A 14,298-nucleotide genomic window follows, 5' to 3' on the forward strand; every position below is an offset into this window, starting at 1 on the left:
GTTCCATCTCACGGTCTTTATTTTATTAACCCTTCTTTTTCCCACGTAGCCACATGACTACATGCCAATCAAAGTCTTATTTAAGTTCTTTATTTGCCAGTTGCCACTGCTAAGGAATAACATCGACTGGAATGAGACATTGAATGTTTTGAAAATGTTAAAATATTTTCATGAAATACTGGGCTTGCAAAGTGCTTAGAAAGATGTACATATTTTGTAGTCATTAAATAATTTGTGGAAAAAAGGATTAATTTACGTCAAACAATTTTCTAATAACAATTAAAATTCATTTAAAACTGATTAACAAATAGTATTTAACTACTAATATAATAAAGTGTAGACTGCGCATGGCTATCCAAATTCCTATTTTCATAAATGCAATTAGGAAAATAGAACTTAATTAGAAATCTATTTTACTCTTCAAGTGTATCAAACTTTCCCTATTTTGAACATTTGTGCAAACTATGTCTATTCTGCACTCTTTGCATATTCAAATTTCCTAGAAATGCATCAAAATTTGCAATCTAGTAATGAAATAAGCAATCAATCGAGACACTTGCGCACCCATTATCAAAATGTTAAACGCATCGAAGCCACCGTGCGTGTCCCTTAGGAACAAGCTTAAAAAAGAATTTTGTGGTCCGAAAAAAGAAACGAGATCTCGCGGGCTGCGGGGTGAACGTTCACGGGTCACGAATATTTTCTTCGTTCGAGAAGGTCTGCTCTTCAGCGTGTCTTGTCGACGCGGCAAACAAATTGTTCGACGCGCGCTAAAACGTTATCGGTCGTGTAAACGAACTCTAAATTGATAAATTGCCATTCGCAATTAGCAACCGTTACTTTGTTGGCGCGTATCGATGCATTCGACGTGCTCGTTTCCCGATAGTGTTTTAACGATTTCTCGTTGCTCTAATCTGATGAAATTCAACGTCAAATGAATTTATGTTGAGCTAACCGAGTCATTTTTAAATACAATTATTTCTGTTGATATTAACAGTTTGAAAATAATTTAAGCACATCGTGAAACATTTTAAGAAGTATTATGGTACCATCTTGTTTCACTGGAAATAATTATGCTTTAGTTTATTTAGATTAGCAAATGATTATTCTCTGCATCGTTTGATTAACTGACTACCGATTGAAATAATTTTGTATTTTATTTTGTATTGGAGTAAATATTTTTTCAGATCATTTCTCAAATTATTTCTGGTTCTATTATCTCAGTGACGTTAGATTACATATACACCTACGTAAAATTATCACAGTCAGTTGTTTTGATGACGAAATATTTGAAATTAGAACAATCCTGAAAGTAAAACTTGTTATATCGAAAAATGACGTCACTTTCTGTGAAATGACGACTTCTTTACGTCAGTAGTTATGACAGACATTGCTTTTATGAAACATTCGAAAGGTATACAAGAAAAAAGGGGATTGTCAAATTTTAGTATTTTTGTTTTTCTTAGACATTCCTCGTCTTTTGGCTGTACACCTCAATTTCTTTTAACTCTAAAACTCAGAAAAAATTTCATTCGAAATACAATATGGTCACTGATAAAGAGCACACAAAGAAGTATACGAAAAAATGTTAAATTCAAAATTTGTTAAAGTTGCATCAAACTCAGCCTCGCTAATCTTGATTTTCATTTTATTTTGACATCTAGAATTGGACTTTAAATTTTCCCCTGTCTGTTATTAAACATTTTTACTACTTATAGACAAAAATTTAAAGTAGCTTCAAACACTATAGGTAGCTTTAACTCTATAGGTTTTGATCCTTTCTTGGCAGTTGCGATGGATGTACTATTCTCATCGTGGAAACCGTATATAGGTGTAATATTGACATATGATGCGTTTGCATTTTGGATAGAAGAGGTACATAATCACATTTTTAAGTACCTTTTGTATTCCCGCTTAGAAGTACATACTAAGATGTTTATTTGATCATAATATTTGAATATTTATACAGTAGAACTTTGATTAATTAAAGCATGCCACCTTTTATCCAGACTTTTAGCTATTAACTGTACTAACGATAAGAGTATATTAGGATCTTGACTGAAACTCGAACCATAGTTCAATAATAATCTGCAGAAGACAAGGGAATCAGCCATTAAAAGGGCGTTTCAGTTTCTAGTATTATGTCGAGCTGACGTGACAGTATATCCAATTTACCTCGTGGTTCTGTCATTGTTTTTAGAATTCTGGGTGTCCTAGCTATTAATTTATATATTGTGCTAGATATTATATTTTTCCATTGTTAATAGACAAAGACCCAAATTGTACTATTCTTTATTTTCACCTCATTTTGACGTTTATCTTAGACTATTTTCGTCGCTCAAATTTTCCACCACCTGTAGCTGAACAACTTGTGTACCTATATCTAGGTATACGTTTACTGTCTTACGTCAATGAATTTAGCTCAGAAACGCCTTTGAGTGCCCAGAATTGGTAGTAAAGGGAGTTGGCAGTAGGGGAATATTCGACTGACAATGAGTGATGCTTCACGAGCTGCTCCCAGTATAGACAGGGCTACCCTAATCGTAACCCCCTTTTTTTAATATCCTTCAGAAACGGTGTTTCAAAGTGCAACATTTTCAAGCAATTATTTTTCAAGTTACAGTATTTTGTCTCGGTACTAGTCCGACAGTATATAAATGTTTGCTTTCGAATACCTTTTGTGTATTTATTCCAAATTTTGAATTTCAATTCTTAGAACTCTGTGTTTAACCCTTAAGTGACTTCTTGGTAATCCCTTATGCCATTACACTGTTTTCCCCTTTATTTTATTAAAAGAATAAGGACTTAGGTATTAAATTGAATGATCTTTAAATTATTGATCCACAAATGCACAAATTACTTTAAATACAGCATCCACAAGTGTATAATCCAACCTAAAACCCATCTTAATGGGCAACATAGAGGATACATATTGTCTACGCGGAATCTATGCAATACTTGAAGCACACAGGACTATGCAATAAACTCTGAACTGCTTACACATTTAGATACTGTCGCTAGTAGCTCTAATAGAGCAAATTAATAACAATAAAATAACAAATTAAAAAAAAAAAAATCTGGTTTTCAATCCCAGAAATGAGTTCATTTTCCTAACATTTGATACATTTATGATAGCTTCACTATTCCAAATGAAATACTATTTCAAAATGGTCTCTATTCCTTACCCATCGAGATTAACGCGAGAAACTGACAGTCATTAAGAAATGCGAGGGCTGTGGCGAGAGCACGAGAAGTAGGCAGTACTTTCTGCAAGCAGATACCGCGTCTCCTCGAAGCCTTCTGAGTACGTGCTTGATATCAAAAGCTCGCAGCTGAGATAGCTCGTTTCTTATCACCGTTCCGCGTGAAACGCATTCCCTGACCAGTGAGGAATAATCGTGAATAGCTTTATTAATATTCTCCGCATGTCTCGAGCATGCATGTACGTTTATTTCATTTGCCTCGTTAATTGCGTTGGTAATGAGTGTGTTAAATCGTAGCCGTTTCACTGGCGAATTGCGATTTTTTTTATCGTGCAAGAATCCATCGCCGACCGAAACCGATGTGAACCGATCGATCCTAACGAGGCATACGGTGGGTGTAATTAAATTGTGGCTGGAGATTGAGCGATGTGGCCGAATCGTTCACGGTTCAATTAGTTACTGTTTATTTTGATAATTATACGTTAATTGAGTTTACCTTTTTGGTAGCTAAAAATAAGAAATATTTTAATCACATCGTGAATAATTTTCAGATTGATCGATTATTGTGAATTTGAATTTCAGTTTTTCGTTGTTATTGTCTCTTTCGTGAAGGTAACAATTTTTATATTTGAAGTGATCAAACTTAGAAAAGTTATCGCATACGTATTGTTTTCAATAAAAAAATTACTTAATTCTTTAAAAATATTCCGTATTGATTAATGTATTCTTATATTTTTATTTTGTATTTCTATTTTCTAAATTTAATGGTATTCTTTTTTATTTAATTAATATTTATTGTGAATACAGTTTTGAATTATATTCTAACTCTGAAATTTTATACACCCTAGAGAGTATTCCATGAATTTCTAAAATTCTTTAAAAAAGCAGATTGCTATACATGCAGTCAAAGTATTAATTAATTTTGAAATTTACTATAGTATATTTTTTCTTCTATTCGCCCCTCTTGCAGCATGTGCTTAGTTCTTCCTTCCTTTGTTCAATTTTAATATAAAAATTAAAATACTTTTAGGGTTTTAGGATATAAATTTATGATTTAACAATTTTTCGAGGACAAATTTATAAACCACTATAAATATAATGATATATAAATAGTTCTAATAAATTTAGCTAATTATCATCCTGATATAATTTCTCTGAAATCTTGTTAATATGTATTTCATCTTTGATCGAAATAATGAGTTAAAATTCTTTCAATTTTTTTTTAAATAGCAACTGACATTCAAATAAAAAAAAAAAAACAGAAATTAAAAATAAATTTATTAGAATTGCACAGATATCTACATGAATTAAATTCTAAGTTCGATAAAAGAAAAGGAAGGCAAATATTCTTCCTTATAGGTTTCGATAATGCTTAAAAAATACAAAATTTGAAGTTACATGTTAGGATTACTCGAAAAAAAATTCTCTGGCTCAGTTTAGTACTCTGTTAGAAGTGTTTAGGATAACAGTAAAGTTTGCAAAACGTGCAGCACATCTATTGATAAAAAGATAAGGTTGCAGGGTACTGGCTATGACTTCATTCTTAGAATTACCTGACTACAGTTGTGCGCAAAGTACACAAGGTATTGATCATTTGCAGCAATGCGTGTCAGACATCAAAGCTACGATGTATGCACTGCTTGTCGTGTGCTCGAAGTTGTACCTTTAGGTTCAGCCACAGTACGATACACTTGTGATATAATATACAGACTGCTTCAAAATATGTAGCCACAACTTCAGAAGCCTATTGTAGGCACAAGACTAACGAAAAAGCTACTTTTTTATTTTACAGTTTTAATTATTAGTACATGAATTTCTCATAGATAGCGAATTTGAGAACGCTAGAGAAGCTGAGGTCGTCTACCTTACTTTTAATTCACCCCTACTCACTGACTGCTCTCTCGTTTTGAAATACCTTATATACGCATATTGTGTATAAGCAGGTACACGCTATCGCCCGAAGGATCACTTTTCAAATCGAATTCAGTGTTCGATATACGAACTGAATTGTATCTGTATCAAGTACATCGCATTAACGATGTCGGCTGGTTAAAAGCTGATATAATTCGCAAGAGCAATAAAAAATTAGTCTCATCTTGCTAATCTCGTATTGTTAACGCGGCGCTACATCAGCGTCGGAGTTATCTGTGTTTTCAGAGCTTTTAAAAATACACGTTATCGGATACAGCTGTTTTATTAATGAAATCATAGACCGGAAACCCACCTTCTAGATAAAAACAAGCGCCGTTTCTGCTTTAGCGTAAGCTATAGAATGCGTTACTGATTGAGATTTATCAAAATGTTACAAGCAAAAGTTAATGAAAAATAGTAGACAACATATAGTAACTCGGAGTGTTCATTAAAATTTACCTATGTGTGTTAGGGTGGAACGAAGTATAAGAGCAGAATTTTTTATTATTTATGGCTCTTAATAGTAGGTAAAGGCATCAACTTTAGAAGGTATTTTATAATGGTACTTTTCCCAAAATCTGAATACTATGCCTCTAATAAAAGCAATTGATAGTAGTTACTGATTTGTATCCTATTTTCAATTTCCAAGAATTAAATTCCTTACATGTTTTTGGGTTTTGCAGACTAAGAGCTAAGACTGAGATTGTGGTATGAATAGATGCTTAAAAAAGGTCTAATATAAAATGGTCATAAAAAGGTCAATTATTATTTCTTTTTGTTTTTGATAATATTTTAAGAGTGCAAAAATTATTTTTAACTTACGGGCAGGGAAAAAAGAGAATACTACAAGCGGTAGCTGAATCTAATATGGGAAATGGGGAGTTAATATTACTACTTAATATCAAAATAATAAATATTGCTTAAATCATTATTACCTACATTTTAAATTTAATTGTTCCCACACGAAAGAGCATCAAAATTTCCTATAAATCCATAACGTTCAAGTTTGTATAAAATTTCTGCAAATAGGTCTTTGCTCTCTAGTAAACTCTAATTGTCATATTATTACTAACTATAACAATCGTTAGGAAACTCGAGTGGTAGTATTTCGTCAGACTATGGATCTGTATGTTAGTGTATTTATTCTTTTAAAGAAAAAACGACTTTTAATTTAATATAGGTAGAGGAACATCCCCTAACGTTGGACAGCACCTAATACTGAACATTAACTTTATTTTCAAAAAATAAAATGCAACAAAGTCACCAAATTGCAAAAGTAAAAAGGAGGAAAACAACCGAAAAATGCATATTCTAACATTTAAATTGCGTTCCAGTAACTAAACATATTATTTAATAATAATATTCTTTATTTTTTATCAGTAGTACTGATTTTTTATTAGAAATTAAGTTTAAAATTAGCGTTGTTGTCTAAGGTATCAGGCTATGGTCAGCCACAGGGACATTTATCTTATCACTTTTGCAGTTTGATATTTTCGTCGTGTTTCATATTTTAGAGATATAGCTAATATCCAGTTTTGGGTGTCGTTCAACGCTAGGGGATCTTTCCCTGCTTATACATATACGTATAGAGTATTCCAGAACTGATGGTACAAGCGAAAAAGAGGTAATTCTACGTGAAAAAGAAGACGAAAATATAGAACATGTAGTACAAGTGTAATGAACTACAGCTTTGGACGTTTAAAGGGTAAACGGTGAAAGTGGAATAGTACTAGCGTACCGTAGAGACAGTCAGTGCTCAGGCCAAGAGTATTTCTCTTACCCCGAATACTCTTCAAGCACCCAAGACTGTACTTCTGTACGTTTGCACCCAACCATAATTCAAACTCAATTTTCTCGAAAATGAAGAAAAGCGTGATATCAAAAATATTATTCTACATTCCTTACAAAAGGGCCCACCAAATATTTCATAGTAAAGTAAGCTATTAACTGTAGCATAAGCAATGATTTTTGTAAGTTAATTTCTTGTCATAAAAATGAAGGCGCACTTCTAGGGTGAAAGATGATTTTTGTGTAGCATGTGCAAGTAGTATCAAAAATATTTGTTGGGATTACAATATTGGTAATGTTTTGGTAAAAGGTTAAATTCTTGCACTTATCGTTTTCCAATGATTACAATGGATTTGTATGCCCTAATATCTTAAATTGGTTTTCTCAAATTATTGAAGCTTTGGGGAAATTGTCTTCTGTAAGGTAGATTTTTCAAGAAAATGCATATACTTGGCTTGATTTTGTTTACCTTTTTAAGGTTTTTTGGGGGGGATTCTATATTTTCAACTTATTTTTTCATATAGAATGACTTCCTTTCTACTTGTACCACTAGTCCCAAGATACTCTGTATCAACAATACAAATTCCATTTAGTAGGTAGCCTTCCATCAAGCCAAAAGTTCAATTTGACTCTGTCATTCTGCCCCATAGCCACAGAAATATGCTCGATCCCTTGACTTCCATCTCCCCGATACCCCAAAAGCCGCTAGGTTGCACCCCACAACTCCGACCCAGCCTCCGTACACGAAGAAGCACTCAAACGGTCTGGCACCGGTTCTGTTGCAGAGCTAGTGCTCGCGAGAGGTTAAACTCGGCCCAGGGTGGCGGGCTCCGTCAGCATAGCCGAGAAGCGGCGAGCGTCGCGGAGCAGCTAGTGCGGAGTAGCTGGTAACACCTGCGAGGGAGTCGCTGGGGGCTGTTCGTCGGCTGGAAGGACGAAGACGAAGACGACGACGCCGAGGGGGACGTGTAGTCCGAGGGTGGCGGCGGTGGTGACGAAGAGGTGGTGGCGGAGGAGGAGGGTGGCGACGGTGGTGGTGAAAGTCTCGAGGCGACTCCTGGGACGCGAGTCGCGAGCCGAGATCGGAAAAGCGGCAGAGTAACGGTTCCGGTTCCGTGGAGGAAGGGAAGGGCCGTAGGTTGGCGGTGGCGTTTGTGAGGGTGACCTGTGGCAAGATGGGCTGTGCCATGTCCGCGGAGGAGCGGGCCGCCTTGGCCCGCAGCAAGCAGATCGAGAAGAACCTGAAGGAGGATGGTATCCAGGCCGCCAAGGACATCAAGTTGCTGCTACTTGGTGAGTTCGCTCGCGCAGCTTTGCTTTAAGGGTGAGGGGAGAGGGTGGAAACTTGGGGTGGGTTGAAATCAGGAAGAACGCGACAAATGGTTAACCCTAGTGTAACGCTTGAATAACTACGGCAGAAGCTTAACCCTTTGGACTTGGTTGTCCCTTCTAAGGGGACAAAATGTATGGAAAATCAGGACCTCCGAGTGTAAAGGGTTAACCTTCCGCCTGCAACCTGGGTCGTTCGTGACTCAGACTGTTTTTGTTTTTGAATTTCTTTCTGCTTTGTTTAAAAAAATTAGGGTAACATATCGGGTAACATTCAGAAATAACACAACTCAAAAAATGTGATTTTTAAATTATAGCTATAAACTAGTTTGGTAAATGCACCTCTATTATAAAAAGTTTACTAGTTTAAGATCAAAAATATAGCATGTATTCAAAGAATTCTTCAAATGTAAATTAAAAATTACAATAATAGCAAGAAAATTGTTTCATGCAAGTCTGCAAGTTTCTTATGCAAGTTTCATGCACATCTATTTTTTAGGTTAATTATTCAGGCAAAATAACTTTCATTAAGTAAAACTACTCTTTATATTAATATTATATATTTAATAAATAATTTTCTCCTAAAGTCATAAATGGTTTCTTGCTTCCCATTAAAAACATACTTTTTTGAGTTGTGTCACTTGTGTAATATATGTGCGATATATTAATTAAAACTATTAAATGACATTCTAGAAACTTGGAATAATGTTTAGAAACATAAAAAATAGATAGACCCAGTTTGCAGATGGCGTCAGTAAAGACAAGATTGCAAACAGAGAGTTAATCTGTATCTGAGACGTTAACCTGACTTAAGTCCCTTTTTTGTTATTTTTTAAAAAACAGAAAAACAAATGCAATCATCCATTTCTCGATATAGTTTATTGTTAAACACTGTGAAATCTTTTTTACTTATAACGTAACTTAAATAAATTCTTCTTATTTTAATAAAATCAAGAGAAAACAGTAATATGCTGTATGAACTATACTTTTGAAAAAAGGAACTTGGATTAGTCTGAGATATACACTTAATTACACTCTCAGATATACACTTAACCATCGTTGGGCTTGAAAAATGTGTAATAAGGTATAGGAAATTGTGGATAACGCCTTACTTTTTCCTTTTAACAATAGGAGTGCAAATGACTGTATAAGAGCATCATTGTCAGAGTATCAAAATGATAGATTTTTAAAAAGTAGAAACAGCAGCTCCAGAAATAAGTTCACAAAGAATTATAAAATTTATATAAACTCTAAAGATATTTTATGGAATCGTCAATAAAGTTGAGAGTTATCAAGAAGTTATTGAGCACTATCCAGAAGTACCTGTTATAGCATTTTACTATATTATATATATTATACTATAACACTGTTTAGTTCAGTATTATCTGTTCTTTATTGTTAGTGGCAATAAAAATAAGTTATGACTTCAATTTATTGATAAAAGTGAAAAGATGGTCATAACTTTCGAAAAAGGTCCAATATAACAGATTTACATGAACTTCTTTCATTTTTTCGTACCTCTTATTTGCTATTGAAGCGTGGCTTTAATGTTATATAAAACACCCTTAACATTTCCTATTTAGATTTAAATTACCTAATTTACAATTTTTGTATTTATTCCTATCGCAAACTTTTTCTTTATTTTTCTATCCTTTGCCCGCCCCTAAATCGAGTGCCACATGTTATGAAACATCCTATACATTGCGTGACTAGAATCAAGCGAACCGACTATACAGTCTTTTAACTGTCTATAATTGACTCTACATTATGGAGAGTTTAAATGCTTCACTATGTGGTCTTTAAATCGGGTTCTCTTGATATTCGTACAGAACTAGTGAAAATGTGAGAATGGGCAAAGAAGTTCATGAAAGGTCTTTGGCTGTCTGCCATGTAGTAGTAGAGTCTCGATATTCTACTGAACCTGAGATTAGCTTTGTAAACAACCTGAAAATGAATGCTCCACTTTTCATTAACACCATTTTTCATTAGAACAAAACTGTTGTGATTCTACGTGTTCCATGAATAAATATATTTCTTTAGATATTGTCCTTCATCATAACTACTTAATGTTTCAAATTTGATTAAAAATAAAGCGAGTTAGCCTCTTTCGTTGCAAAGTAAATTTCTTCTTGCTTTTACATACAACTAATGGGTAATTTAAATTTATATGGTATATTAAGTTCAATACATATACTTATATAGTTTTTACTTTATAATGTAGTGTAAACTTGCATAGCTTTATTGTTCCCTGTAACTAACATTAAAATGACTTATTTAAAAGGGGGGAATTGGAGGATATAGAATTTAGAAAATATTTAGGTTTATTATTCCATATTAATGACTTTTAAATTACTTTTCTATAAATATAGGAAATTTTAAGATTATTTAACTTAATTGAAATTGGTACAAATTAATTTCTTTTCTCAAAATTTCTAGAATACTAATAGTCAATTATTTTTATCGGATCCTTTTAAGTAAATAGCCTTATTTTTTTTAGAGAAAAACCTTAAATAAAGCATGGAAGTTAATTTGTACAATCACGATTAGTTTATACCACAGACATATGTAAGTGGTTAGTCTGTCATTACGTAATAAACACTTGCCTACTTAATGGTTTTACATTCGTTGTTTACATTATGATCCATTTAACTTATTCTGGTTTAGCGTCCCACTTACATAACGTATACTTTTCACAGATTTTCTTTTAATTTTTCTGTATGTTAAAGGAGAAACAAAATCACATTTCTAGTACACTTATTAGTAATCACATATTTTATTTATTTAATTTATAGTACAGTTTTCGTTAGTAAACTAACAATGCAATATTTCAACAAAACAATAAAAAAACAAGTAATTATTCATTCCGGATTATTTTCACCGTGCCCGGATTACAATATTAATTTAAAAAATTGTAAAGGGATTAAACAGATTAAAAAAGCTTTATAAAATAAAAAAAGATTGATAAAATACCCAGAAAACGTTAAAAGGTCTACTTTCGACAAATGCGCCTCTCGTTTGCTGTGGCGTAACATTCCATTCAAGTGTTTAAAAAAACGAGCTTTATTCTGGGAATAGCTATAAAAGTTTTTTGTAAAACAGCTCAGATATTTGCCTTCTGTTCGTTGTATGTACAATTATAAAATAATTTTGAAAGGCTTCTTTCTAGAGAACACGTGATCTCGTGTAAATATAAAGTTAAAGCAGAATAAAATTTTTTAGAATTCTCTAAAGATGAATTCTCGTTACAAATTTTATATAACATAAAGCGTTTTTTGATGTTTCTTTTTGATTAAATTCCGGGAATGAAAATAAATTAAATTTGGTTTCATTATAATATAATTTAATTTTGTAAAATAATCAGACAACAATTTTATATAGCGTAAAGCTATTTTTTAATTCAATTAAAAGTACTGGGTAACTATATATTTTTATTTTTAGGAATAACCTCAGTCACTAGATAATTTTATAATTAGTTCGTATTTCAATCGAAATCATTTATAATAACATTATGAGTATTTGAATTATTAAAGTAACCAAGAATAAATAATGTGTAATTTACTTGCGATCGTAAGTTTAAAAAAAATAAGCTCGCTGTTATGAAAAGTTATTACTGTGAAGTTACATTTGTCGAAGTTTTTCAATGAACTATTAATAAATCCATTAACAGTGTAATGTTCTAATCGAAGCGGAAATATTTTAATAAGTTTCAAGCCTACAAAATGGATTGCTGGCATAAAAAAGCAAAAAAAGAGCGAAATGAGCAGTTCACGGTTCAAGTAGTTCATTAATTGGATCAGCGTACTCGTAAATTCAGCTTCTACTCGGGTTTCTGTTTGTTTTTAATGACTCGTTTGTAATAACACGCCGATCGTGACTCCAAATTAATGAACTGCCTCTTAATTATTATCGCCCGATGGATTACCGTCGCGAGCGTGCGTTCGCAAATTCGCGTCCACGATTTGATTGAATTATTTTTAGTTGACAAGAAAATTAAATTTTTGATAATATTTCTACGTTGCTACGGTGACAGTTTTAGACAACCTTCATGATTAAAAGTTAACATTGCTTAGGCATTGACGTTCTCTTTAGAAAACTATAACGTTTAAGCGTTTAATAATTATAATATATCTTCCTTAATTTACAGCATATTTCATAGCTTATAGAAAATATTTGTTTGATCGAAACAATGTTAGTTTTGTCGTTCACTCACAGTATAAGCATGCGTTATACGTAACTAATTGGTCACAGTTCCGTGATAAAGATTTTTAACACAAATCTATGTGCTAGTAATTAACGAGCTGCCAAAGTAATTTATGTTAAACATTTTTTCCTAAAATCCATAACTTCTAATATCATAAACTGCTACCATTTATGTGAAACTCTAAAATAAGTACTTACGCTGCTTTTAATTTTATTCATAAACTCATTCTGCCAATTTCTAAAATTTACATTCGTAAAGCAACTTATTAAGTAATATTTCTTCAATAAAAGTTGTTTCACAAATTCTGTGAATTTTGGAGTAATCTCGTAAGAGACCTAAGAAGGATTTCACACTGTCACAAAAGAAATTTATGAAATCAATAAAAATAGTTATTTTTGAGTCATTTGCGATAGATATTTCGAAAGGCAATTTCTATGCACTGTTACGAGTCTCAGATAATGCAAAAATTTTTGCCTGTACGTATCACTCAACGTTATTGAAGAGTGTTCGCAATTTCGAGTGGAATACGCATTGCTTTCCTGAGATTTTTGCGTTTTTGATCGGATCGTAGATAAAGAATCTCTGGTTCTTCGGTCGGCATTCAAACCGAGATTATTCGAGGGAAATCTGGGTCCTGTTTATTGGTGTTACCAATGACGTCATCCCTTTTGCTTGCGCCTTCCACGAGTATTTTCATCCCATTTATGCTGCAGGAAACGGTCGCGATTCGTTCCCTCTTCAACCCGTACATCATTCGCTAATTCGTACGCTCGCGGAATTTTTTCTACACTGATAGAATGCTTACACTACACATCGGCGTGCAGTAATCAATAACAGGAATATGAATACAGTGACTCTCATTAATATTGAATCATGAATACTATTTCTAAGTTGTATAGCTTGAATAACTGTATAACGAACAACAAAAATATATTGAACCTCATTACAGTAGTGCCTATACATAACCTAAATAAAGAACCTGTTGACTGATTCCGTATTGACTTGCTGCATTGTTTCAATACTAATATTGTTCTCATTTTAAAGATCTTTTACTTTTTGTATTAGCATTGAATAATCTGGAATGGAGTTAAATGCAGAAACGAAAAAGAAGTCAGATAAGAAAATGAATGTACCTCTGTAGGGTTTCGTAATTAATTAGTGTCTAGAATACGTGTCAATAAAACCATGAATAATTATGGGAGTACCAATCTCAACTTCGGAGAGATTTGAAGTTTTTCAAGACTAGATTCAGATCACTTCGAACATAATTCGAAGCCTAAAGCTCTTGAAAGCCTTGGAAGGTAATTCGAATTTTTCAAATTTTCTTTAACGTTTTATGGTAATAGTATTGCTTAAATAAAAATGCATATTGGAAATGCTTCTAAAATATTGAATTATTACTCAGCTTGCAAAACCTATTGAATCTTGCAAAACTTTTAATATTATTAAGACTTTCAAGACATCAAAACTTCTAAGACTTCGAAGACTCAAGAGCTATCAAAATTGAAGGTTCAAGACTTATCAAGTCTTCCAAAGTTCTAAACTTCGAGATATATTAAAATTTTTCGTCACATACAAATTAACGTTATTCATGAGTCATTCTATATGTATCTGTGCTCTACAAGATGTTAGCTTTCTTTACACTGTCACTATTGGCAATCTTGGTCTTTTTCCAGCTCTACTAATTTTTAAAGTTTAAAGGAATAACTTTGAAACACCATATGAAACACCATTTGAAATACCATAATTGAGATTTAAATTGATTAGAATGCGTAACTTTCGAAACATTAATTTCAAAACACCTCATTTGAGTAGATGGGCAGTCATATAATTGTTTCGAGTATTACATTATGAACCACTAATTAT

General features: G+C 32.8%; 1 protein-coding gene across 1 annotated transcript in view; it reads left to right on the forward strand.

The window, feature by feature from the left end:
- The first annotated feature begins 7,932 nt into the window (after window positions 1–7,932).
- Window positions 7,933–14,298, forward strand: part of Galphao (G protein alpha o subunit) — a 33,616-nt gene continuing 27,250 nt past the window's right edge. The window contains exon 1 of the mRNA XM_076381684.1: window positions 7,933–8,195. Within this exon, the coding sequence (XP_076237799.1) occupies window positions 8,078–8,195 (118 nt within the window). The 5' untranslated portion in view covers window positions 7,933–8,077. The remainder of the gene's footprint in view (window positions 8,196–14,298) is intronic.

Source organism: Calliopsis andreniformis, chromosome 6 (assembly GCF_051401765.1).
Source record: "Calliopsis andreniformis isolate RMS-2024a chromosome 6, iyCalAndr_principal, whole genome shotgun sequence".
In the NCBI taxonomy this organism is placed as follows: Eukaryota; Metazoa; Arthropoda; class Insecta; order Hymenoptera; family Andrenidae; genus Calliopsis; species Calliopsis andreniformis.